Genomic DNA, 27,505 nt, shown 5'->3' with positions numbered 1-27,505 from the left:
ACAATGATGCCATCTGTTGGTAAATGTTAATTACTGCAACTCCAGTGTTTTACCGGTGTACTTGAGATACCCGGATGTATTGCAATATACTGAACAAGACTGGTTACTCGCATCAATGCCTCTGCATAGTCATTGAACAATCAAACATGGTGTCAGTGTCGGATAACTAACCATGCTTTCCGCAAATTAGAGTCACCTGTTCTGGTTTACAAAAAAAAAAAAAGCTTAGTTGAGTAAAACTTTGTTGGAATTGTCCTTAGCTAGATTGAGTTTGCTAGTTAGCTTCAGTGTTGTTAGCACCGTTTAGACATGGCAGCGAACATTCCCCCTCCCGCCGTTATGAAGCTCAGCGGAGATTGGAGCACAAACTGGGATACGTTTAGAGGTGAATGGGAGGAAAATGCACTAGCAACGGGACTTCAGGAAAAGGACGATGAGGTAGTGGCTGCCACTTTGAGGACTATAATGGGAGCTGAATGCCGACACGTATACAAACACAACCTGAACCTAACAGTAGCTCAGCAAGGTAAGATGCAAGATGGCGTAGTAGTGCAGTTCTGTTTTTGTCGTGTGTCTGTAAATAGCCTGTAAATACCCTGTTATTTTTGTATTTTTCGTACATATTTCCCTATCAGACTTTTCATCCTTCTACAAAATATACTTCCCTGCAACCCGCCTCACTCAATGTGGAACGGATTCTATTATTGACTTACCTTTTATCTAGAATCTCCAGTTGAAACTAGCTAGCCAGCTAACTAGCTACTTGCTATTAGCCACAGTTAGCGGTATTTCACCCAGAAAATTGGATTTTTTTTCTGCGGGATTAATTTAATCACTGGACATTAATCACCGAATCGCAACTAGCTAGCCGCAACCGAACGGATGTTGCTGTCTGGCTAATCACCACTGCCCCCGATGCAAGCACCAGTTAGCCTTGAGCTAGCCTAGATCCAGGCTCATATCTACCTCTAGGTTTACCGGACGGGAGTAGCCAGCTAACTAGCTACTTGCTATCAGCTACCGTTAGCGTTTTTTCACCATTGTCCGTGGCCTGCACCACTCACCAGCCAGCTCTAGTCTGGACTATTATTCGGCCAGTCTGCACAGCGCGTTATCGACCCAGAACATATCAGTTTTTCTGCCGGAATCACTGAATCACTGGACCTTTAACTCCGGATTCATCGCTACCAGCTAGCTGCAACAAAATGGACGCTGTGGTCTGGCCCATCTCCCGGCTATCTACCTCTCTGTCAACCGGACGGGACCACCTAGTGTTGACACGGAGCCCCGCCGATCCTACACGACTGGTCTGCCGACGAAATCGTCTGATGTGGTTACGACGTCGACCACGAAGATTCCATCTACTAGCCCCGGCCCGCTAGCACACGCTAGCCGTGGCCTCTTACTGGCTAGTGCTTTAGCAGCCTCCGAACTATCCTATTGCTGTTCACCGGACCTTATGATAACTCAGCTATACAGCTGATGTCTGCTGGACTGTTCCTTTTTACGGTACTACATCCTGTTTATGTTTAGCCTCAGCCCAAACATGGTTAGCTTATTGTTGTTTCGGTTATTTCTAATTGTACTATTTCACTGTAGATCCCCAGCCCAGCTAAACCTGCCTTAGATAGCTCCTTTGTCCCACCCCCCCATACACGCGGAGACCGACTCAATTGGTGCCTCCAGTGATGCTATCTCTTTCATTGTTACCCAACGCTAGGTTTACCTCCACTTTACTCATATCCTTCCATATCCTTGTCTGTACACAATGCCCTGAATCTTTTCTACAACACCCGGAAATCTGCCCCCTTTATTCTATGTACCCAACGCACTAGAAGACCAGTTCTTAAAGCCTTTAGCCGTATCCTTATTCTAGTCCTCCTCTGTTCCTCTGGTGATGTAGAGGCTAACCCAGGCCCTGCAGCCCTCAGTATCACTCCTACTCCCCAGGCGCTCTCATTTGCTGACTTCTGTAATCGCAAAAGTCTTGGTTTCTTGCACGTAAATATCAGAAGTCTACTTCCTAAGTTTGAGTTATTCACTGCATTAGCACACTCCGTCAACCCTGATGTTCTAGCAGTGTCTGAATCCTGGCTCAGGAAGGCCACCAAAAATTCTGAAATTTCCATCCCCAACTATAACATTTTCCATCTAGATAGAACTGCCAAAGGGGGTGGAGTTGCAATCTACTGTAGAGATAGCCTGCAGAGCTCTATCATACTATCCAGGTCTGTGCCCAAACAGTTTGAGCTTCTACTTCTAAAAATCCACCTTTCCAGAAATAAGTCTCTCACTGTTGCCGCTTGCTACAGACCCCCCTCAGCCCCCAGCTGTGCCCTGGACACCATATGTGAATTGATTGCCCCCCATTTATCCTCAGAGTTCGTACTGCTTGGTGACCTAAATTGGGATATGCTCAATACCCCGGCCATTCTACAATCCAAACTAGATGCCCTCAATCTCACGCAAATTATCAACGAACCTACCAGGTACAACCCTAAATCCGTAAACATGGGTACCCTCATAGATATCATCCTGACTAACATACCCTCTAAATACACCTCAGCTGTCTTCAACCAGGACATCAGCGATCACTGCCTTATTGCCTGCGTCCGTAACGGGTCCGCGGTCAAACGACCACCCCTCATCACTGTCAAACGCTCCCTAAAACACTTTAGCGAGCAGGCCTTCCTAATTGACCTGGCCCAGGTATCCTGGATGGATATAGATCTCATTCCGTCAGTAGAGGATGCCTGGTTGTTCCTTAAAAGTAATTTCCTCTCAATCTTAAATAAACATGCCCCATTCAAAAAATGCAGAACTAAGAACCGATATAGCCCCTGGTTCTCCTCAGACTTGACTGCCCTTGACCAGCACAAAAACATCCTGTGGCGTACTGCATTAGCATCAAATAGCCCCCGCGATATGCAACTTTTCAGGGAAGTTAGGAACCAATATACACAAGCAGTCAGGAAAGCAAAGGCTAACTTTTTCAAACAGAAATTTGCATCCTGTAGCACTAACTCCAAAAAGTTTTGGGACACTGTAAAGTCCATGGAGAATACTGCACTGCACTGAGGCTAGGAAACACTATCACCACCGATAAATCTACAATAATCGAGAATTTCAACAAGCATTTTGCTACGGCTGGCCATGCTTTCCATCTGGCTACCACTACCCCGGCCACCAACTCTGCACCCTCTGCTGCAACTTGCCCATGCCCCCCCCCCCCCGCTTCTCCTTCACACAAATTCAGACAGCTGATGTTCTGAAAGAGCTGCAAAAATCTGGACCCCTACAAATCAGCTGGGCTAGACAATCTGGACCCTTTCTTTCTAAAACTAGCCGCGAAATTGTCGCAACCCCTATTACTAGTCTGTTCAACCTCTCTTTCATAACGTCTGAGATCCCCAGAGATTGAAAGCTGCCGCGGTCATCCCCCCTCTTCAAAGGGGGTGACACTCTAGATCCAAACTGCTACAGACCTATATCCATCCTGCCCTGCCTTTCGGAAGTATTTGAAAGCCAAGTTAACAAACAGATCACCGACCATTTCGAATACCACCATACCTTCTCCGCTATGCAATCCGGTTTCCGAGCTGGTCATGGGTGCACTTCAGCCACGCTCAAGGTCCTAAACGATATTATAACTGCGATTGATAATAGACAGTACTGTGCAGCCGTCTTCATCGACCTGGCCAAGGCTTTCGACTCTGTCAACCACCACATTCTTATTGGCAGACTAAATAGCCTTGGTTTCTCAAATGACTGCCTCGCCTGGTTCACCAACTACTTCTCAGAGTTCAGTGTGTCAAATCGGAGGGCCTGTTGTCTGGACCTATGGCAGTCTCTATGGGAGTGCCACAGGGTTCAATTCATGGGCCGACACTTTTCTCAGTGTATATCAATGATGTCGCTCTTGCTGCTGGTGACTCTCAGATCCACCTCTACGCAGACGACACCATTTTGTATACATCTGGCCCTTCATTGGACACTGTGTTAACAAACCTCCAAACGAGCTTCAATGCCATACAACACTCCTTCAGTAGCCTCCAACTGCTCTTAAACACTAGTAAAACTAAATGCATGCTTTTCAATCGAACGCTGCTTGCACCCGCCCACCCGACTAGAATCACCACTCTCGACGGGTCTGACCTAGAGTATGTGGACAACTACAAATACCTAGGTGTCTGGTTAGACTGTAAACTCTCCTTCCAGACTCACTAAAGAATCTCCAATCCAAAGTTAAATCTAGAATCGGCTTCCTATTTCGCAACAAAGCCTCCTTCACTCATGCTGCCAAACATGCCCTCGTAAAACGGACTATCCTACCGATCCTTGACTTCGGCGATGTAATTTACAAAATAGCCTCCAACACTCTACTCAGCAAATTGGATGTAGTCTATCACAGTGCCATCCGTTTTGTCTCCAAAGCCCCATACACTACCCACCACTGTGACCTGTACACTCTTGTTGGCTGGTCCTCACTACATGTTCGCCGTCAAACCCACTGGCTCCAGGCCATCTATAAATCACTGCTAGGCAAATCCCCGCCTTATCTTAGCTCATTGGTCACCATAGCAGCACCCACCCGTAGTCTGCGCTCCAGCAGGTATATCTCACTGGTCATTCCCAAAGCCAACACCTCCTTTGGCCGCCATTCCTTCCAGTTCTCTGCTGCCAATGACTGGAACGAATTGCAAAAATCTCTAAAGCTGGAGACTCTTATCTCCCTCACTAACTTTAAGCATCAGTTGTCAGAGCACCTTACCGATCACTGCACCTGTACACAGCCCATCTGAAATTAGCCCACCCAACTACCTCATCCCTATATTGTTATTTATTTTGCTCTTTTGCACCCCAGTATCTCTATTTGCACATAATCTCTTGCACATCTAGCATTCCAGTGTTAATACTATTGTAATTATTTTGCACTATAGCCTATTTATTGCCTTACCTCCATAACTTGCTACATTTGCACACACTGTATATATATTTTCTGTTGTATTTTTGACTTTATGTTTTTTTACCCCATATATAACTCTGTGTTGTTTTTATCGCACTGCTATGCTTTATCTTGGCCAGGTCGCAGTTGTAAATGAGAACTTGTTCTCAACTGGCTTACCTGGTTAAATAAAGGTGAAATAATAAATAAATAAAAATAAATGCTCTCCAACTTTACTTTAAGCCAGCAAAGAACGTTATCTACGAGTGTTATGTTTTCAGTTGTTGCAAACAGGAGGACGGGGAGTCCATTGACAGCTTTGTCACTAGGCTAAGGGAAAAGGCAGCTACATGTGACTATGGTGCTTTAAGAGATGAACTGATCAGAGATAAGATAGTGCTTGGCATAACTGATGAGGGCACCCGCAGACGTTTGCTGAGAGAACGTGACCTGACACTGGTCTTGGCAGTGGAGACATGCCGTGCAGCAGAGCTTACGGATATACGGATACGGTCCATGGAGCTAGAAAGGCAACATATGGACAATGTCAATGCTACATTCAGGCAGCCAGTAAAGAAATTCCCTTTTGCCACAGCTAATGCTAATACTACAGCCAACTCTGCAGTAGACAACCCCAATGCATGCTTATATTGTGGCATTTCTCATGGACGAGGAAAAGAACACTGCCCAGCCTATGGAAAAATATGCAAATCCTGTGGTACAGCCAATCACTTCGCAAGAGCCTGCATGAAAAGCAAGAGAAAGGAGGGTAAAGTGCACTCCATTGAAATAAACACAGATGAAGGGAACAACAGCACAGAGGATGTATATGCTAGCGAGTGCATAGGGGCAGTAAGGGCAAAAGGAAAAAAATGGTTTGTCACTCTGCTACTTAATAATAAACCACAGCAATGCCAGCTAGATTCAGGGGCCACATGTAACGTTATGAGCCTTAAAGATAAAAGGAGGCTCGCGGAGCAGAGGAGCACACAGACAGGGACGAGCAACTCCAGGCATTGAGGTCTGTGATTCTGATGGGCTGGCACGACTGCAAGGAAGAAACTGCTTTAGCCACCAGAGAATATTGGCCAGTCAAAGAAGAGCTCAGTGTTCAAAACGGAGTAATATTCAAGGGTCAGAGAGTCGTTATTCCCCGGTCTCTGCGCCCTGAGATGTTGGCGCGCGTGCACTCAAGTCACATTGGAGGTGAGGCCTGTTACAGACAAGCACGTGACACACTGTATTGGCCAGGAATGCAGAGTGAAATCAAAGACTATGTCAGTAAATGCACAATCTGCAATGAATATGCCATTGAGCAACAATGCGCCCCTGGCAGATAGTAAGTCTAGATCTCTTCCATCACAGTGGCAAAGACTTTCTGCTGGTAGTTGATCATTACTCAGACTTCTGGGAGATTGACCTCCTCCCCGACCTCTCAGCAGAGACAATGATCAAACGCTGCAAGGCTCAGTTTGCCCGCTATGGCCAGCCAGATATGGTAATTTCAGATAATGGACCCCAATTCTCCGGAAGTGAGTTCCGAAAATTGCCTGGAAAGCAATCCTGCAGTGGCGCAATACCCCGACAGAAGGCATGATTAGCAGCCCGGCCCAGCGCCTCATGGCACGGCGTTTAAAAGCAGCTCTGCCAGTAGCAAGCACTCTCCTGGAGCCATGTGTGGTGACAGACGTGCTGGTGAAGCTACGTCACAGAAGACAGGTCTCCAAGTTCATCTACGACAAATCAGCAAAAGACTTACCTGAGCTCAGGGTGGGTGAAACGGTGCGAATGAAGCCACTACCAGGGGACCGGATGGGCCTCTGGAGACTCGGATCCTGTGTACAGAAAGTGGCACCACGCTCCTACTTGGTCGAAGTGAATGGATCACTGTACCGTCGTAACAGGGTTGACCTTCGGATTGCTGAGCCAGCATCTACTCAGAACTCTGATGGTCATAGGGGTCGCATGACAAAAGACGGAACCCCAGCAAGTCACATGGGGCCTGAGGCACTGGGCGAAGAGCCAGGGGATCACAGGTCGGCCACTCCCTCGCCCATCAATACTCCCCTTAGACAGTCAGGTGACACGCCTGTGCGGGAGCCCGCAGTCCACGCAGACAAGCCCCTGTCTTTTCACGCTGCGGGCGTCTGTCCCAGCCACCAAAAATACTTAATCTGTAGGTTTCCCATTAGGGATTGTTGACAGACAGAGATAAAAGTGAAGAGAGTATCAAAATGTGTTAAGTGGTTAACTGAATTTTTTTATTTTTATTAAACTGTTCATGTTGGAAATTACTACTAGGTTTGTTTTGTTAGTGAATTGACAGTTCCTGTCCTATTTTATAAAAGGGAAGATGTTATGGGTGGAAGATGGCACAATGATGCCATCTGTTGGTAAATGTTAATTACTGTAACTCCAGTGTTTTACCGGTGTACTTGAGATACCCGGATGTATTGCAATATACTGAACAAGACTGGTTACTCGCATCAATGCCTCTGTCTCGTCATTGAACATTCAAACAAAGAGTGGGAGATCTCAGCTTAATGCACGATACTTGTACGGCTCCGGTTAACTTGAATAAATAAGTACTTATGTTTTAAAGAACAGTTGTTTTCTTTAGTATTTCTTAGACAAGAAGATACAACATGGTACCAGGAGTGAAATAACTCGATTTGACTCATCCATCATCGAGTTTTGGTCGAAAATGCTGAACGCCGCCAAGAGGCTTCACGTCAACTAGCTAACTTGACTAACGTTAGCTAACTAGCCACTGGGCTAACGAGACTGAGGTAAAAATAACCACGCCGGAGCTAACGGAGCGTGCAGTGCATGTAGCTAGTCGTTTTGCAGTGCTAGCTGGCTAACGACATGGAGCAGCTAAAGCCTCCAACAGAACTGAAACTGAACGGCAACGTTGAAGAGCAATGGAAGCGGTTCAAGCAGCGTTTCACCCTCTATCTGACGGCGATAGGAGCGGCTGGAAAAGACAACGCACAGAAGGTCGCACTGTTTCTCACAGTCTAGGACACCATTGATGTCTACAACAGCTTTCAGCTAATGGATGAAGAGCAAGCAGATTATGAACTGGTATAAGTCAAATTTCTGTCTTTTTGAACTCCCAGAATAAATTATTATGGACTTGAATCTGAAATGTCAGTGGTGTAATTTCAGTCAAATTGCAGACTTTCTGATATGAGAGAATTATCATGGGGGTGAGAGACAAGGGGCTGAGAGAAGTTATTTGGTGAGAATGAATTGACACTAGAAAGAGCGATACAAATGTGTCAAGCTAGAGAGGTGACTCAGAGTCGCATACGGCCAATGGACAGCGGTGTTCTTAGTGACAGCGTATGCAAAGTGGAGTACGTTAGCGAAGGAAGAGCTACAGCTAAACGGCTAACTTCAAAGGACAGCAGCCCACTTCAGGGAACCAGCGCTCCTGCAGCAGCTGTGGAGGAGAGCACAGACCTTGCCAGTGCCCAGCATATATAAAAGAGTGTTACAACTGTGGCATGAAGAACCCCTTCTCACTCAAATGCAGGCAGCGAACAGATATCTGAGAGTGTGTCAGGCACCACAGTGTCCATTGATGATGTGCTAATATGGGCTCAGACTCTTGAAGAGCACAACACCAGGTTGAAAGCAGCACTTGAGCTAGCTAGAGATAATGGGCTAAAGCTAAATGCAGACAAATGGGAATTCAGAAAGACAGAAATAACCTTATTGGGTGAAAAACTAACATGTGAAGGTATTCAGATAGACCAGAGCAAAGTGACAGCCATCAAGAACATGCCACTGCCTACAGATCAAGAGGACATACAAAGGTTCTAAGGGCTGGTTAACTATGTGGGCTAATTTGTACCTAATCTGGCAACTCACACTAGTCAGATGAGAAGTCTACTGTGTAAAACTACAGAGTGGTGTTGGAACAGTAATGGAACAGTAATGTAGTCCACAATCATCTCCTTCATCTTGATCATGTTGAGGGAGAGGATGTTGTCCTGGCACCACACTGCAGGTATCTGACCCTCCTCCCTATAGGCTGTCTCGTCGTTGTCGGTGATCAGGCCAACCACTGTTGTGTCATCGGCAAAGTTAATGATGGTGTTGGAGTCGTACAGTTAATTTAGTGCTGTCTTAGTGCCTGCATCGGTTTGTGGTGGTAAATAGACAGCTACGAAGAATATAGATGAAAACTCTCTTGGTAGATAGTGTGGTCTACAGCTTATCATGAGATACTCTACCTCAGGTGAGCAAAACCTCGAGACTTCCTTAGATTTCGTGCACCAGCTGTTGTTTACAAATATACATAGACAGCCACCCCTTGTTTTACCAGAGGCTGCTGTTCTATCCTGCCGATACAGTGTATAACCCGCCAGCTGTATGTTATTCATGTCCTCGTTCAGCCACGACTTGGTGAAACATAAGATATTACAGTTTATAATGTCCCGTTGGTAGGATATTCGTGCCTGTAGTTTGTCCACTTTATTATCAAGTGATTGTAAATTGGCCAATAGTATCGGCGGCAAAGGCAGATTATCCACTTGTCGCCGGCTCCTTACCAAGCACCCCGATCTCCTTCCGCGATATCTCCTTTTCTTTCTACTGCGAATAACGGGGATGAGGGCCCTGTCAGGTGTCTGGAACAAATCCCACTCATTAAAGAAAAATGATTAGTCCAGTTCAAGGTGAGTAATCGCTGTTCTGATGTCCCGAAGCTCTTTTCGGTCATAAGAGACGGTAGAAGCAACATTATGTACAAAATAAGTTACAAACAATGCGAAACAACGAACAAAATAGCACGGTTGGTTAAGAGTCCATTGTGTATTGTTAGATATTACTGCACTGTTGGAGCCAGGAACACAAGCATTTTGCTACACCTGCAATAACATCTGCTAAATATTTGTGTTAAAATTTTATTCGATTTTTGAAAGTGTTCCATAATTCTCAATCCGCATTGCGTTGTGCCAAAAACAGCCCTTAGCTGTGGTATTGTATATTGGCCATATACCACACCTCCTCAGGCCTTATTGCTTAAGTAGAACACATTAGTGTATTATAAGACATTATAAAGGTCATTAAAATAATTATACATATGTTCTTCATAGAAACTGTTACCCTTTATATATTCTAACAACTCACATTTTAAGATTCATTATTTCATTTGTTCCATGTTAAGGACTGTAACCTAGGAACAAAACTATTTGTCTCCCTCTTCCTGTTGCATGCAGTTCCTCTCTCTCTTCCTCCATTCCTCTAACCCCTCCCTCCCTCCTTTTAACCCCACCCCTCTGGCAGAACCAGGAAGTTTCTCCCCCTCACACAAACTATTTTAGGAGAAAACGAAACTGGTCTGACTCTCTGTGTCGTCTGTCTGTGTGAGAGTGAACAACCGTCCAAATGGCTCAGCAAGGAGTTCTGCTCGACCAGGACCAGTTCTGTTGTTCTGTCTGTCTGGATCTACTGAAGGAGCCGGTCACCATCCACTGTGGACACAGTTACTGTAGGAGCTGTATTGAGGGCTGCTGGGATCAGGATGTTCTGAAAGGTGTCTATAGCTGTCCTCAGTGCAGAGAGACCTTCACTCCAAGGCCTACTCTGAGGAAAAATAACATGTTGGCTGAGTTGGTGGAGAAACTGAAGAAGACAGGACTCCAGGCTGCTCCCCCTCCTGCTCTGTGCTATGCTGGACCTGGAGATGTGGCGTGTGATTTCTGCACTGGGACCAGAAAGCAGAAAGCCCTCATGTCCTGTCTGGTGTGTCTGGCCTCTTACTGTGAGACTCACCTCCAACCTCACTATGAATTTCCTGCTTTCAAGAAGCACAAGCTGGTCAAAGCCACCGCACAACTACAGGAGAAGATCTGCTCTCATCATGACAAACTGCTGGAGGTTTACTGTCGTACCGATCAACAGTGTATCTGTTATCTGTGTACAATGGATGAACATAAAGGCCATGAAACAGTGTCAGCTGCAGCAGAGAGGACTGAGAAACAGGTAAGACCAGAACTACTTGTTGGTGACTGTCTGATAAACAAAGAATTAAAGATACAGTAGGAACTAAGGTTGTTTGAATATGAGAGAAATCAAATGAAATTGATCCTCATCAGAACAAATATGAACACAAACCTTGAGTATATTGAGTTTGATCCAAATGTATCACCATTTTCTAAAGTCAAACACTATTATCATTCTGAATGCCCTTTTATAAGTCCAAAGTTCAGCCTTAACCCTTTGATACGTGTACGCCTACCATAAAAACTATAATCTTTCACATAGCAAGATAAACAAATATAATATTGGAAAGTGACTTCCTCAAGATTATAGACCTTCCTCTCTATGTGCCCTATGTCCCATTACTATACTATTGATCTAGTGGACAAATAAAGCTTGATAGCTCATTGAAGAGTGATTCTCCACAGAGGCAGCTGGGGATGAGTCAGCAGAAGGTCCAGCAGAGATTCCAGGAGAGTGAGAAGGAGCTCCAACAGGCTGTGGAGTCTCTCAAGGTGAGTATTGTTGACCAGAGGAGACACACCATTTCACTTCTCTCCTCCAGTCAGAGAGAGAGGTAGAGGGGCCCGTCTCCAATCCCACTGGCTCCACTGTTGGGAACAGGCTGTCTGGTCCCCTTTCAGAGAATAGACTGCTTAATGTAACCGGTGGGATATGAACCCGGGTCTACTGAGGGAGAAACCAACATCTTGACTGTTTCACCAAGAGGACATTCCCTATTGGGCTGACACTGATTTTGAAGTCGCAAGAGGGGTTACCTCATCACATAACCTTGAGTAACCATGAAAGACTCAAGTCCCCTATACATTAAAATGGAGCTCTCTCTCTCAATTTAATTCAAAGGGCTTTATTGGCATGGGAAACATATATGTTTACATTGCGAAAGCAAGTGAAATAGATAATAAACAATCAGAAATTAAAAGTAAGCATTACACTGACAAAAGTTTCAAAGGAATAGAGACATTTCACATGTTATAATTCAAGTGCAAACAGAGTGAGCCATTCGCCAGACTGAGTTCTGGAGGTGAAATGGAAATGAATGAGGGAGAGTTAAGTGAGGTAGAAGGTGTGGTGAAGAGCTCAGAACCAGAGCCTGGCATCAATGGACATGATAAAGAGGAATCTGGTGCAGTAGGAGTTACATTGTTGGAGAAAGTGGATCCATACCTTTTGGCAGATCCATTTGTGGTTTCATGTTGGGTGGGAAAAGAGTTGGGTGCAGTTGAATCAGTGAAGGTAACCTGTAGTTGACTTGGGATATTTGTTTGTGTTTCTTCTGACCAGAGGGAGTGGGCGCTCCGTGTCACGCAACTTGGGTCAAGATCTGTTTCTTGCTTTGCTCTTAGGAACAGGGCACCATTGAAAGGAGTGATTTCTGGGGTAGCGTTAAGTGTGGAGGTGGAGCAATTAAAGTTGAAGATTCCTGGTGTTTGTGATGCCCGCCGTTTGGTGGGACGCAGACCCAGTGGTGAGCGTGGTGAAACAGAGGAGTCAGTCCTTTTGAGTTATGAGTCTTTAACAGAGACAGTCATGTTATGATATATCAGTTATCTTGATTCGAGCTTTTGTGCCAAATTCAGGTGCAACGTTTATGGTCATTTCGCAGCAGTTTGTGGGAGAGAAATTCCAAGATGTTTTATGTGTGTGGAAGAGAATGGGATAAAGGATTGTTCTGGTGAGTAAAGTTTGTGCCGAATCCACTGTGCTTTTTCAGGTGCAACATTTATGGTCATGTTGCAGCAGTTTGTAGGAGGGAGATTCCAAGATGTGGGAATTGTGCAGGAGGGGATAGAGGATTGTGTAGTTTCGGTGGATAAAGTTGTGTGTGTCAACTGGAGGGTTGCCCATGTTGCTGGGGATTGGAAGTGTCCGGTGCGAGAGAGGCAGGTTGAGGTGGCTAGAGTCAGAGTAGTACAGAAGGTGTCGTATGCTGAGGCAGTGAAGGAAGTAGAGGAGGATGGGTCAAGGGTGAGAGATCCTGAGAGGATCCCTGTGAGTAGTAGATCTGTGCCAGCACAGAGGGATAGGCCAACGAGTGATATATGCTTTAGTAAAGTTAGCTTCTTAGCATTCATAGCAATGGCTATCAACTGTACCGCAGTAATGGAATGTAAATCCCAGAAAATAGATATTGTGGTGGCAGCTGCAGAGAAGTATTTGGGCATACAAGATTAGACTTCAGAAGAGTTACAGGGTGTGTTGAGTGGTGGTGTTCCGTCCTCCCAGGCCGTTGGCATGGTGCAGGAGCAGATAGGGTCAAAGTAGTGGAATGGGGTAATGGGTATTTAATATGTAGGGTTAGTTGGAAGGGTGTTTTTTAAAATTATTATAGTTTCCCCTTTTCCCATTTTGTATCACATAGTAAAATGGATTTATATTATGGTCCAGTAGGGGCGATAATGCAACATATTGGATACCAACCGCCGTTAAACTCCAAAGAAGAAGAAATGTTATATTACGCTATGTACAGTGTTGTAACTATGTCTCTGTCTCTCTCATTCCATCACTTTTGCTGTAGTTGGTTGTGTGGGTCTCTGGTTATGAATGGGGTGCTGACAGATAATCATTGAGGGATATTTATAGAGCTCTGATCAGGACGACAATTGATTATGAGTGTATATTTTATGGAACAGCGGCAAAGACAGAATCAGGTATATAGCTTTAAGGATATGTATTGGTGCATTTAAATCAACATCTGTATGTGCCTTACTGGTGGAGGCAGGCGAGATGCCTTTGGATATACAGCGTAAAAATGGTCATTATCTTATTGGGTTGAAAGGCTGTGAGGTTGAGCATCCCACTGCTACTGTTCTAGATGACTGTTGGGAATATACTAGTAGACAAGGCAGTGGTTTTGGTTGGACAGTTGGAAAGCTTGCTGATGAGAGTGGTTTGAGGGAGTTGGAGGTTGGCCCTTCTGTGGTGATAGGGGATGTTCCTCCATGGTTACTCCCAGACCCTGTTGTTGATCTAACCTTGGTAGAGAAAAGGAAAGATTGGTCAGAAGTCAGTGATATAGTGAAACTGGTTGACAATTACATTGGTAAAAGTTTTTATGCTTTTTTACTGCTTTTCACAGATGGATCCAAGGACCCAGATAGTGGGCTCACAGGAGCAGGCTTTTACGTTCCTGAATTTGATGTGCAGATATGTAGAAGACTAACAGATGAACTGTCAGTATACTCAGTTGAACTGTTGGTGATAATAGTTGCCCTCCAGTGGGTGGAGGACGTACAACCTGTTAGAATTATAGTATAATCAGATTCTCTGTCTGTATTGAATAGTTTATCATCTGGTAAATCTAATAGGAGTGACCTACTATTGGAGGTATTAATGTTATTATAGAGAATTGAGAGAATGGGTGTAGTAGTGAGATTCTGCTTGGTCCCAGCACATTCGGGTGTGGAAGGGAATGAAATTGTAGACCAGTTAGCTAAAAGAGCTTTGAAACTAGATATAATTTATATTTATGTTCCACTGGGTAGAGATGAGGCCAAATGTAAGATCAGAGCCATTTTGATAGATGTGTGGCAGAAGAGATGGTACTCTGAGCACAAGGGCCGGCATTTATATGAATAGTTAACAGTTTTACAGAAAGGTCGATGGACCAAGATTCAAAGGTCAGATTAGGAAGGAAGATGTGGTGTTTACTAGATTGCGCTTAGGACATTGTACATTGATCTCGTCATTACATCTGGTTGGCAAGCATGGGAATGGTTTGTGTCTGGAAGGTACGGTCGATGAAACAGTGGAGCATGTGTTGTTATATTGTTGTTAGTATGTTGAAGAGAGGGAAAGATTGAAGTGTAGGGTCATTGAGGTTGGACGGGGTTGGGGGGGGGGTTGGAAGGGATTTTGGGGATGGGGGAGGGTCAATTAGAAGTTAGTAGGGCTCTTCTTTATTTTCTCAGAAGTACTGAGTTAGGTAGGAGGATTTAGAAATGTTGGAAACCGTGATTGACCACACACTCCAGCACAGTAGGTGGCGGCATGCACCTTTAACGTTGGTTTGTGGACCGCCATTATATCATAGAAGAAGAAGTTGGTTGTGTGAGAGATTTGTGGTTCGTGAGGAGGGCTACTATTCTTTTTTCTTCTGGCTCTTGCGTATTTTCTGAATTTATTTTCTGATTGTGGAGGGTTTGTTTATTGGTTTCCACTGTTTACCGTTTAGAGTTGAGGGGGGAGTAGGGGTAGTTTGTTAGGGCGGCGTGATGGCCTCAACCGAGTGGAGAAGAAACGCTGTCGCTTCGGGTGTGTTCCGGAGAAAGGTGTGGAGGAAGTTTTGCTCATGGTCGGCGAACAGGTTGGAGCAGAACATCTGCATTCTGCATCCAGAATGAACAAGGCGGTGGTTGTGTTAATGAAAAAGGTTTGTCTTGTTGTGAGTGGGATTTTTGTGAGGGGTGTGTTGGTGCAGATTTCGCCTCTTTCGACAAGAGTTGTGGTGGCTAATCTGCCTCCGTTTATTACGTACGAACAGACCGCAAGTAGTTGGTTAGTTTTGGTAAATTTGCAAGTGGTTTTCGTGTGCTCTCGGCTGGGTGCCAAGCGGAATCCGTTAAACATGTCTCTTTTCGTAGACAAGTGTTTGTTTCTTAACAAACGTCAAGGTTACACAGGGGAGGGGTGGAACAAAGGGTTTGCTAGCACAGATAGTTTTCGGTATTTCTAGTGTGGGGATCATCAGTTATAGGCTACAAGCTGCAATATGATTGATAGGTAGGACAGGTATTGAACCCAAATAATCCCTACTCAGATGTGCTAACCTCAACCCTAGTAAACATGCATTATAAAAATCTTCTACATAAAATTCTCATATTGGGAGTAAATAGCCTATGAATAGAGAAGAAAAAACACTGCATCTTCCAGCCCACCAATAAATGACATAATGCTACCGCAACATGCCCCTCGCTTGCGTGAGAAGGCAGAGTGCTCGATGCTGGTTGATGAATTCGACAATTACTGTACTAGGAAAATACATTTTTGTCAACCAGAGGTGACTGAATTAATGTTCAGGCGTATTGATAATCATTATAGTAATGAAGTATAATTTCAAAACATGACCATAAAATCAGGTAATAATAAACATGAATCCTCATTATATTACTTCACAGTAATGTGTTTTCAGTCCTTCCTCTTGCGTTAGCAGTGTGGAAAGGGACAGTAAAAAGCTCAGGCAGGAGGAGTTTTCCTGTGAGGGGGAGTGGTGGTGTATCCAGGGAGAGAACTAAACTAATCTTCTGAAATGTCATTCATGGTCTTATGCTTCCATCTATTGGAATTATTAAGCAACTGCAGTAGTACTGAATAAAGTGTTTTTCCTTACTAATCCGTACTAAAATAGTGATTACTCAGAATTGCAAAAAAATGGCAGGCGTACCAGGAGGGAGGAGAGTACATTTTTTACATTTTAGTCATTTAGCAGATGCTCTTATCCAGAGCGACTTACAGTTAGTGAGTGCATACATTTTCATACTGTCCCCCCATGGGAAACGAACCCACAACCCTGGTGTTGCAAGCTCCATGCTCTACCAACTGAGCTACACGGTAGTAGTGCATGGCCAAGTGGTGGTGCGCAGGCCGTGGAGAAAGCGGTGGTGGGGAGGGTTGCAGCTGGGCTACATGAGCTTAGGCAGGTTTCTGTAGTAACAGAGACTCCGGTGGGCGAAGGCTTGGTGGGCTCATCCCAGGAAATATTGCCTGTCATTGGGGAAGAGGCACTGATCAGGGGGGAAGTGCAAGGGGGCAGAGACTGGGGAGGAGGAGGACGGTACAGTGCCAATGGAGGAGGAGGAAGAGGGGGGAGGTGAGTCTGCGGGAGCGGAGGACAAGGCGTCTCGTTTTCAGACGGCTCATTGGATCCAGAGCTGACAGCCAGTCAGGCTGAGGACCCAGTATATACGGTGAGAGAACTTTCTAGGTTCCTGATGGAGACTAAAGGGGAAAAAGAAGGTTCTGCTGGAGTCTTATTTGATTGATCCTGGAAGGTTTGTAAGGTCAGTACAACACGTGATGAAGAATGAGGGGTTTAGTGTCCTCTCACCCAGGAAGCGGTATAGGCTGAGAAAATGGGTCATGGGTTCTTAAGGGCATGTCTTCAGAATCTGCTTAAATGGATGGTTTTTTCTGGCATGGCGGCTTTATGGGCTTCTCTACTGGTTTCTGATTGTGGTGATTTCCCTCCCACCTCTTATGGAGATTTCACGGTTAGACTTCCTTAACATGAACGGCGGCAAAGACTGGGGGAATATGTAAACCAAAAACATTTAAATGCCATGGCAGAAATCTTAGTGCAGGGGTAGCAAAATAGGTGTGTAAGGGTATGTTGTTAGTGTTTAGAGCCCAAATAATGACCTTGTCTTTGCTTTCATAAATGTGTCTGCACCTGGTCCTCTGTAGCTCAGCTGGTAGAGCACGGCGCTTGTAACGCCAGGGTAGTGGGTTCGATCCCCGGGACCACCCATACACAAATAATATATATATGCACGCATGACTGTAAGTCGCTTTGGATAAAAGCGTCTGCAAAATGGCACATTATATTATATTATAGTACAGGGCTCAGTTCTCTGTTTCACCAGAGGGGTTGGAAAAACAGAGTGGGGAAACCAAGAAAATCCCTTGTTTTACGTTTGTCTGATGGGTGGGTAACTTCTGTTGTGGGGAGATGAGGGAGCCTGATGGGTGGGTAACTTCTGTTGTGGGGAGAGGAGGGAGCCTGATGGGTGGGTAACTTCTGTTGTGGGGGAGATGAGGGAGCCTGATGGGTGGGTAACTTCTGTTGTGGGGGAGATGAGGGAGCCTGATGGGTGGGTAACTTCTGTTGTGGGGGAGATGAGGGAGCCTGATGGGTGGGTAACTTCTGTTGTGGGGGAGATGAGGGAGCCTGATGGGTGGGTAACTTCTGTTGTGGGGGAGATGAGGGAGCCTGATGGTTGGGTAACTTCTGTTGTGGGGGAGATGAGGGAGCCTGATGGGTGGGTAACTTCTGTTGTGGGGAGATGAGGGAGCCTGATGGGTGGGTAACTTCTGTTGTGAGGAGATGAGGCTGTGGAGTTGTACTCTGATTTATAGAGGGCAGAACTCTGTGGTCCTCTGTAGCTCAATTGGTAGAGCATGGTGCTTGTAATGCCAGGGTAGTGGGTTCGATCCCCGGGACCACCCATATGTAAAAATGTATGCACATGACTGTAAGTCGCTTTGGATAAAAGCGTCTGCTAAATGGCATATTATTATTATTATCCTGGGTTTTCTCAGGTTCTGCTCACAGACCTTTCCAAACTCTCTCTGTCACAGATAACTCAAATAGACATTTCCCTGGCCTTTCACAAACTCTCAGCTGCTGTCTCTCAGACGGTCTGCCTGTGGATTTTTATAAAAAGATCTGGGGAATTATTTTACAGGATGTGTGTTGTGTGAGTGCGTCGGGGTGGGGGAGCTGTCGCTAAGCTGTAGACGTGAGGCTTTGACTCTCCTGCCCAAACAAGTAGATTTTTGCGACTTAAAGAACTGGAGGCCTGTGGCATTGCTCTGTTTGGACTATAAGGTCTTTACCAAGGTCCTCGTTAACAGACTGAAGTCCCACCTGGACTCTATTGTACACAAGGACCAAACGTACTGTGTACCAGGACGCTCAAACACAGACAATCTGTTCATAATCAGGAGAAAGCCTTTGATAGGGTGGACCGTGAATATCTGTTCAATGTGTTGTTTTGGTTGTGGGGAGAATTTTGTGGCCTGTGTTCAAATGCTGTATGCTGGGGCTTCATGTATGGTCAAGGTGTGGGGAGGGCTCAGTAGGCCAGTCTGGGTAGGGAGGGGCATTCACCAGGGATGCCCTCTGTCAGGGCAGCTATACACTCTTGTTATTGAGCCCTTTCTGGGCCTGCTACGCAGGAGGCTACAGGGAGTGTGGGAGCCAGGCATAGGGTTGGGGACAGGCATAGCAGTGTCAGCATACGCTGATGACGTATGTGTTGGTTAGGGATGAGCAGAACCTACAGGCCCTGGAGAATAGTTTGAGGGTGTACGAGGGGCGTCTTCTGCTTAGGGAAACTGGGGCAAGAGTGAGGCTCTGTTATGTGGGGCATGGAGGGACAGGGCACCTCCGCAGCTTCCAGGGGGGTTGCAGTGGGGCTGTGAGTGGCTCAAGATGCTTGGGGTGTATCTGGGCTCGGAGGGTTGGGATAGGAAGAACTGGGAAGGAGTGTCACAAGCGGTGGTGTCGAGGCTGACGAAGTGGAGGTGGCTCATCTCCCAAGTGTCATACAGAGGGATGGTGCTGATCATCAACAACTTGGTGGCATCCTCTCTGTGGCTTAAATTGGCCATTCTCAACGCCCCCGGTGGTCTGCTTGTGGACCTGCAGCGCAAGTTAGTAAACATTTTCTGGTCAGGGTGGCAGCGTTCTGACTCAGCAGCACAGAGGCTACTGTACCGTACGGAGGTGGGCTGGAGGGAACCAGCATGTGCTCTGTTGAGGAGGGCTGGTGGTTTGGGGCTGGATCAGCGGCTCTTCATCATGCGGCAGGAGAGACTCAATACAGCAGGGGTCTCTGATTTCTATGCTGCAGTACTTAGGGCTGGAGCTGCCTGTGGAGGGGCCACCACCGTTTCCACCACTGCAAGTGACAGCAGAGACTGGGGACTGGCAGGAGAGTCCGGAGGATTTCCTGACTTTTAACACTCTGAGCCTGGGGGAGTTTGAGGAGGTGGGGGGTAAGGTGCTGTACTCCCTCAGTGTCAAGGTTAGACACATCAGGAGCTTAGCGGGAGTGAAGGGGCATCAGTGGCAGGGGGTTGTGGGGGCTGAGAGCATGGCAGGGTATAGGTGGAGGGTGCTCTATAAGCTCCCAGTGCTGGAAAGGTCAGGGGTCCTCCAGTGGAGGGTATTACATGGAGCCCTGGACACCAATAGCTGGTTGGCTCGGGTTGACCTGGGAGTTGGGGAGGGGTGTCTGTTTTCTGCAATGACAGACTGTTCATCATGTTTTTTCTGTGTTGCCAGGGTAATGCCATTACTGTTGATGCCCTAGGGTTGAGTTTGAGTTGTACAAAATGATCAACAGTGTGGAGATGTTTCAGGAGGTATGGGGGCTGTCTGTACGGCTGGAGAGGAGGGGTTGGATGGACGGTTGGAATGTGGTGCTGGTTGGTGTATTGTACTTGTGGTGTTGGGTACTGGATAATGTGATTGTGTAGAGGTTGTGGTGTCACGCAATGTGTTTTTAGGAGGGGGGGTGTTAGTGTAATGAGGATGGCTCATTAAAGTAAGACAAGTCAGTCTATCTCTCTCTCTCTCTCTCTCTCTCTTAACAGCGCTCTGCACAGGCAGCAGTGGAGGACAGTGATAAGATCTTTACCGAGCTGATCCGCTCCATTGAGAGAAGGCGCTCTGAGGTGAAGGAGCTGATCAGAGCCCAAGAGAAGGCTCAAGTGAGTCAAGCTGAAGGACTCCTGGAGCAACTGGAGCAGGAGATAGCTGAGCTGAGGAAGAGAAGCACTGAGCTGGAGCAGCTCTCACACACAGAGGATCACATCCATTTCCTCCAGGTAACTCAACTGCCTTGATACATGTGATATGAAATTAACTTAATGTGAAACTCTCAATCATTTGGTTCTGCTCTCTCTCTCTCTCTCTCTCCCCCCAGAGTTATCAGTCTCTCTCCGGTACCAGTGTATCTTCAGACTTACCCAGCATCGTTGTCCGTCCTCTTCAGTACTTTGGAGATGTGAGTAAGACTGTGTCTGAACTGAGACAGAAACTAGAAGACTTCCTTCAAGGAGAATGGACCAAGATCTCCACTACAGGTGTGTTGAAAATAATAAGAACATCAACTTTAGACCATTGAAAGTTCACTACTAGTCATATACATGTGGAATATGGTATGATGATAACATTCCCTCTCTCTGTGAATGTGTTTGTGTGTCTGTAGTGAATATAGTGGATGTTGTACTGCCTCCAGAGCCCAAGACCAGAGAACAGTTCTTACAATGTGAGTCTCTTTATTCTGAAGTAACTAACAGTCTCTTTTTACTGACACTCCTAACAATCCCTCTAGAAATATATAGCAATAGTAGATCTAATCAAAGACTGGGTATCTATCTGACTCCTCATATTTCTCTGATTTGATCTCTGCTGTGCTCTAATCAAAGACAGGGTAGATACAGTATCTGACTTAACTTATTGTTCTAACTCCCCTCATTGGTCTCTGCTCTGCTCTTCTCCCAGATTCCTGTCAGCTCACACTGGACCCAAACACAGCAGACACACAACTCTTTCTGTCTAAAGGGAACAGAAAGGTGACCTATACAGACCAAGAACAACCATATCCTGTTCATCCAGACAGATTCACAAACAACCAGGTTCTGTGTAGAGAGGGTCTGTCTGGACGCTGTTACTGGGAGGTGGAGTGGAGTGGGGAGTGTGTTTATACAGCAGTCTCATATAAAGACATCAGCAGAACAGGGACAGATGGTTCATTTGGATACAATAACAAGTCCTGGAGTTTACAGTGTTATAATGGTAGTTATTGTTTCATACACAATAATGTTAGAACTAAAGTATCAGGCCCTCGGTCCTCCAGAGTAGGAGTGGACCTGGATCACAAGGCAGGTACTCTGTCCTTCTACAGTGTCTCTGACACAATGACCCTCCTCCACAGTGTCCAGACCACATTCACTCAGCCCCTCTATCCTGGGTTTCTTTTCAATTTTATTTTCACTGGTACTGCTGAGCTGGTTAAACTGTAGGGTCCACATAGATACTAGTCATGCTGGTGTAGTCTATAGCTGAGCTGGTTAAACTGTAGTAGGGTCCACATAGATACTAGTCATGCTGGTGTAGTCTATAGCTGAGCTGGTTAAACTGTAGTAGGGTCCACATAGATACTAGTCATGCTGGTGTAGTCTATAGCTGAGCTGGTTAAACTGTAGTAGGGTCCACATAGATACTAGTCATGCTGGTGTAGTCTATAGCTGAGCTGGTTAAACTGTAGTAGGGTCCACATAGATACTAGTCATGCTGGTGTAGTCTATAGCTGAGCTGGTTAAACTGTAGTAGGGTCCACATAGATACTAGTCATGCTGGTGTAGTCTATAGCTGAGCTGGTTAAACTGTAGTAGGGTCCACATAGATACTAGTCATGCTGGTGTAGTATATAGCTGAGCTGGTTAAACTGTAGTAGGGTCCACATAGATACTAGTCATGCTGGTGTAGTATATAGCTGAGCTGGTTAAACTGTAGTAGGGTCCACATAGATACTAGTCATGCTGGTGTAGTCTATAGCTGAGCTGGTTAAACTGTAGTAGGGTCCACATAGATACTAGTCATTTACATTTTACATTATTTAGCAGACGCTCTTATCCAGAGCGACTTACAGTTAGTGCATACATTATTCTTTTTTTTTTTCATACTGTCCCCCCGTGGGAATTGAACCCACAACCCTGGCGTTGCAAACGCCATGCTCTACCAACTGAGCTACCTCCCTGCCGGCCATTCCCTCCCCTACCCTGGACGACGCTGGGCCAATTGTGCGCCGCCCCATTGGTCTCCCGGTTGCAGCCGGCTACAGCAGAGTCATGCTGGTGGTGATGGTCCCCAGATGTGATGATTCATTCTGCTCTGTTTTTATGTACAATGATTTGATTGATTTGATCTTCAGAAGATGTTATGAATTACAATTCAATGCATTCATATTTTTTTTAAGTGCAATGTTTTAATCTTATATATTCACATTAATCATGATGTATGCTGTTAACGTATGTTGGTTGTCATTCAGTGGTCCTCTGTAGCTCAGCTGGTAGAGCACGGCGCTTGTAACGCCAAGGTAGTGGGTTCGATCCCCGGGACCACCCATACACAAAAATGTATGCTAAATGGCATATTATTATTATTATTCAGAACCATTGAAATGTTTTCTCAATTGGTTCTCTGTCTCAATGTAATTTTCCTCAGTATCATGGAACAGGTAGTGTTACTTACTTGCTAATTGAACTATATGGGCGGTTTCCCGGACACAGATGAAGCCTAGTCCTAGACTAAAAAAGCATGTTCAATGGTGATGTCCGGGAAACCGGCCCTAAGTTTGGCATCTTTTATTCTCCCGTACTGCTCAGTCAAGCAACATTAAACCTGTCCAGCAGGTGGTGCTATTAACCAAACAATAAAAACAGCAGATGTCTTGACTTGTCACTCAGTATATCAGTAATGTTCAGAATTGTACTTTAATATCATTGGAGATTGATGGTCTTTTTAATCCACTACCCAGAGTCAGGAACAGATGAAGTTAGGACTGCTACTGTTCAGTTATTAAATATGATTCATGGTGATGGGAAATAAAAAATACATCTAGTAGTAGTTTTCCTTTGCTATTTATTCCAAGGTGTGTCTTTAACTTGTAAATGGATTGTGTTGAAGCTGGCATGTGGTGTGGATGATAGAATAGAGTGAATAGAGGAGAGAAGAGAGGAGGAGAGGAGAACATCATATAGAAGACAGATAAGATAGAGAGACAATTCATACCCAGGGGAGTTACTGACTCTGGCCCAAATGACACCCTGTTCCCTACGTAGTGCACTCGGCTACTTCTGACCAGATCTAAAGTAGTGCACTACATAGGGAATAGGGTGGAGATTGGAGATTTGCTCACTGGCATTAGAGTATTCGAATTTCATACTGTAATGTTAGTGGTTGCCTCATTAGAATATTAGAACATCATACTGTAATGTTAGTGGTTGCCTCATTAGAATATTAGAACATCATACTGTAATGTTAGTGGTTGCCTCATTAGAATATTAGAATATCATACTGTAATGTTAGTGGTTGCCTCATTAGAATATCATACTGTAATGTCAGTGGTTGCCTCATTCGAATATTAGAATATCATACTGTAATGTTAGTGGTTGCCTCATTAGAATATTACAGTTTTTTACAATCACTTTGGCACTAATTTCAGAACCTTGACGTCATTTTTCTAAACTCTAGACACAAAACTCACAACCAATGATCAAAATGCACATTTTTCAAAACTCTAACACTTTTTTCAATTGCTTGGATACAATACACATAAAACTAAGATCATTTGTTCATTTAACAAAAGTCACCTGTTCAATATGACACAACTTAACATCAAAGTACTACTATTTCAAAAGGCAATTCACACATTACATTTCAGATGAGTGTCTATTCATTTCATTACAATTATCCAACTATCAATTGATACAACTGCTCAAAATGATAAGTAACTGTTGCATTACTCTTAATGCATAGTTTGTATGGAAACAGACAAACAATATTCCATGTTTAGATCATGAAAGTTTCAAGATAACGAGATTCATTGTCACCAATTAGTGTGGAGCATCAACCAATTAGACTACATTATCTATGGATGTAATATTTAATCATCATTCTTTAATTCTACATTGTACAGTAATCAGTAAATCTCTTTCCAAAATGTATTTTTAGAGGGTTGGATGCTGATGACAACCATCACAAATTCATATATTTGTATGAGGCAGGCTTTAACCTGGCCAAGACAAGGAGAAGAGGTCGGAATTTCATTGGCCAGCGGGCAACCATCCAAGTACCTGGACAACGTGGGGCCAACGTTACCATGTGTGCGGCTATATCAGAAGATGGTGTGGTGGGACGCAGACCTCGTATTGGATCATATAATGAAGCTCTCCTTGTAACCTTCCTTGATGAGCTCGATCAGGTCTGTAGAGCTGATGGTGTGACCTATGTCATTGTGTGGGATAATGTCAGGTTCCACCATGCTCATATGGTGCAAGCATGGTTTCAGGCCCATGTACAATTTACCACCCTGTATTTACCCCCATACTCTCCTTTCCTTAACCCGATTGAGGAATTTCTCTCCACATGGAGATGGAAGGTTTATGATAGGCGCCCTCATGAACAAGTCACTCTTCTCCAGGCCATGGATGACGCATGCAATGAAGTCAGGCCTGGATTCGCCATGCCCGAAGGTTTTTTCCAAGATGTTTGGCTAATGAAAACATCCATTGTGATGTAGATGAGAACCTGTGGCCAAATCCACAAGACAGAGTTGATGAAAATGTAGAAGTACAGTAATCACTCCTATATTTTGCTTTTTACAGTACAACCAAGCAAGTTGAGGAACACTGCATTTGATGTTTTACAGTACTTTACTGTTTTTCATCAATATATTTCAGATTTTGTTCAATGATTCACTGTGTCTGTAGTATTCTCTCTACTACTGCAGTACTTTTACAGGGATGTATTTACATGTAGTACCATAATGAAACATGTATCACCTATTTTGTACTACAATATTTAATGATTGTTCGTACAACGACACAGTGAAACTATCGGTTGCTTGTGTGTGGGTGATCTAAATTAACGTTTCATTGGTATTTCACAATACATTTGTTTTTTGAACCAATGATTGTGCAAGTGCAAGAGTTCTTTAAAGATATGAATGCACAATGCAATGTTTTGAACATTGGACAGCCTGTGTTACAAGTGATGACCGTTTTGAGTTTTGTGTCTAGAGTTTTGAAAAATGACGTCAAGGTTCTGAAATTAGTGCCAAAGTGATTGTAAAAAACTGTAACAGTCTTCCAATAGGGCTATGATCTGGTTCAATTCCCCTTTTTTAACATTATTGTAAGAAAATACATCTTTAGACATAACACATTGTTTGTAGCCTGGTCCCAGATCTGTTAGTGGTCTTGCTAAACAGATGGCATGATAGCACATACAGACTGACACTCAGGCTTCAGACTTTTACTGTCTACCTGATCACCTCTTGGCTGTTGCAATCTTCTGTAAATGTGTCTCTTTTTCTCTTGATGTAAACTGTAGTACTGGCAAACCAGTCAAATCAGAAACTGGGATCATTGTTGATCCATTTATGATCAGATGAGAATATTAAAATCACCCATGTACATGTATGAATACAAACAATTCTGTATTCTGAATCAATGTGATCTTTCAAAATAAAACTCATCATCATGACTTTGGAATTGCTCTGTTATTGAATTGATTGACACAATGAATCAGCTATTTCCAGTCATCTACGTAGCAGTATATCCACAGGGGGAGGAAGTGCAGTGAGATGCCTCTGATATGACTGGGTGTCAGGTGGAAGGAGATCACAGAGCCTGGAACAGAGAAGAGAGGAAGACTGGGAAGAGAAAGAAGCATTCATTTGGTTCAAACGTCTCTTGTCTGTCTCTAATACACCAGTAGGGGTCATCCTAACCCTAGCTTCCAGAGTTCAGAATACTATCCTCCATGTTGGCAGTTTGTTCCAACACTCCACATTCTAACTTCATCCTAACTACATATGGTGTCCATTGACATTGTAAATCTCCAACCCAGTTTGTCTCTGTGTACGAACAGTGTAGCAGCAATAGGTGTGTCAGAAATACGTGCTGGCTCTCTGTCACTCACAGGCAGGGGTGACAAGGGCCTCAGCCAGCCCCAGTAAGATGTACTGGGGAGCCAGCTGGAAGCAGGCCATGGAGGACACCTGGAGCACCTTCCCTGACAGGGCCTGCTCCGTCAGAGGATAGCCCTTCCTGTGGACCTCAGACAGGCCCGCTACCAGGACAGACTGGGCCGCACACACATGACCCAGCACTGAGAGAGGAGAGGAGGGAGGGGACAGGGAGAGAAACAGAGAGAGAGAGGGAGAGAGAGAGACATTAACATTGACTGGCTCATTGATGTGGATGGTATTTGTGTCTGTGTCTGTGTGTGGCTGTGTGTGTGTCTGTGTGTGTGTGTGTGTGTCTGTGTGTGGGTGTGTGAGTGTGTCTGTCTGTCTGTCTGTGTGTGTGTGTGTCTTTCTCTGTGTGTGTTTGTGTGTGTATCTGTGCCGTGTGTGTGTGTGTGCTTACTGATGACTCTGGCGGGGGAGAAGGGTGTTTTCTCCATGGACAGGTAGCAGGAGGTGACACACTCCATGAGAGGGGCCAGCAGCAGTAGAGGTAGGATGCTGATGACGTTCATGGCACCGATGGGCAGGAGGAAGCTGTTCAGGTGCAGGTTAGAGTTCATGGTCTGAATGTAGTAACCTGATGGAATCTGTGGGAGAGGTCAGGGTAACAACAGATTCTAGGACAACTTTATGGAGCATAAATAAACATTATAGATTTGCCAGTTTTACCCCCAACATCTGAAAAATAATGTATTTGGACTTTCCACTGAAAACAAACAATGACCTGTAAATGTTCTAAACATCAATGAATGAATGGAACGATTTATTTGTCTCTACAGTTTGAAGGAAGTTTCTAACTAACATTAGCGCTATGAAGTCTATAGTACCTGCTAGCATGCCATAGACTTCCAGTCATTGCGCTAACGCTAGTTGGCATTGGCTCACAAAACGACCTCTAACTTCCTTCATACAGGATGCAGAGACATTAAAATGGTATCCATGAGCTCATCTGACTCTGGGGAAATAGATAAAGGGCTTCATTGCCTAAATCCCGAAGAATCCCTTTAAATTGAGTTTTTCAGTGATTGCAATTATTAATTTTTGCAATTACATTTACATT

The 27,505-nt window shown here is 44.8% G+C and overlaps 2 protein-coding genes across 2 annotated transcripts in view; both read left to right on the top strand.

The window, feature by feature from the left end:
* LOC121548091 (golgin subfamily A member 6-like protein 22) overlaps positions 1–27,505 on the top strand; it is a 337,971-nt gene that overhangs the window by 268,861 nt on the left and 41,605 nt on the right. The gene's annotated exons all lie outside the window — the stretch shown is intronic.
* Positions 10,346–21,712, top strand: LOC123481340 (tripartite motif-containing protein 16-like). The gene is made up of 6 exons (XM_045212723.1): positions 10,346–10,942; positions 11,368–11,454; positions 20,279–20,512; positions 20,611–20,770; positions 20,896–20,955; positions 21,192–21,712. Exons 1-6 carry the CDS (start codon positions 10,346–10,348, stop codon positions 21,710–21,712), a joined length of 1,659 nt encoding a protein of 552 aa, XP_045068658.1.

Source organism: Coregonus clupeaformis, unplaced genomic scaffold (genome assembly GCF_020615455.1).
Source record: "Coregonus clupeaformis isolate EN_2021a unplaced genomic scaffold, ASM2061545v1 scaf0046, whole genome shotgun sequence".
Classification (NCBI taxonomy): domain Eukaryota; kingdom Metazoa; phylum Chordata; class Actinopteri; order Salmoniformes; family Salmonidae; genus Coregonus; species Coregonus clupeaformis.
This window is presented reverse-complemented; position numbering and strand designations above follow the sequence as displayed.

Excerpts from the sequence above, each read along its gene's own strand:
- LOC123481340 (XM_045212723.1), top strand. The coding sequence starts at position 10,346 with ATGGCTCAGCAAGGAGTTCTGCTCGACCAGGACCAGTTCTGTTGTTCT. Across the intron at positions 10,943-11,367 it reads CAGAGAGGACTGAGAAACAG|AGGCAGCTGGGGATGAGTCA; the intron begins GTAAGACCAGAA and ends GATTCTCCACAG. Across the intron at positions 20,513-20,610 it reads ATCACATCCATTTCCTCCAG|AGTTATCAGTCTCTCTCCGG; the intron begins GTAACTCAACTG and ends CTCTCCCCCCAG.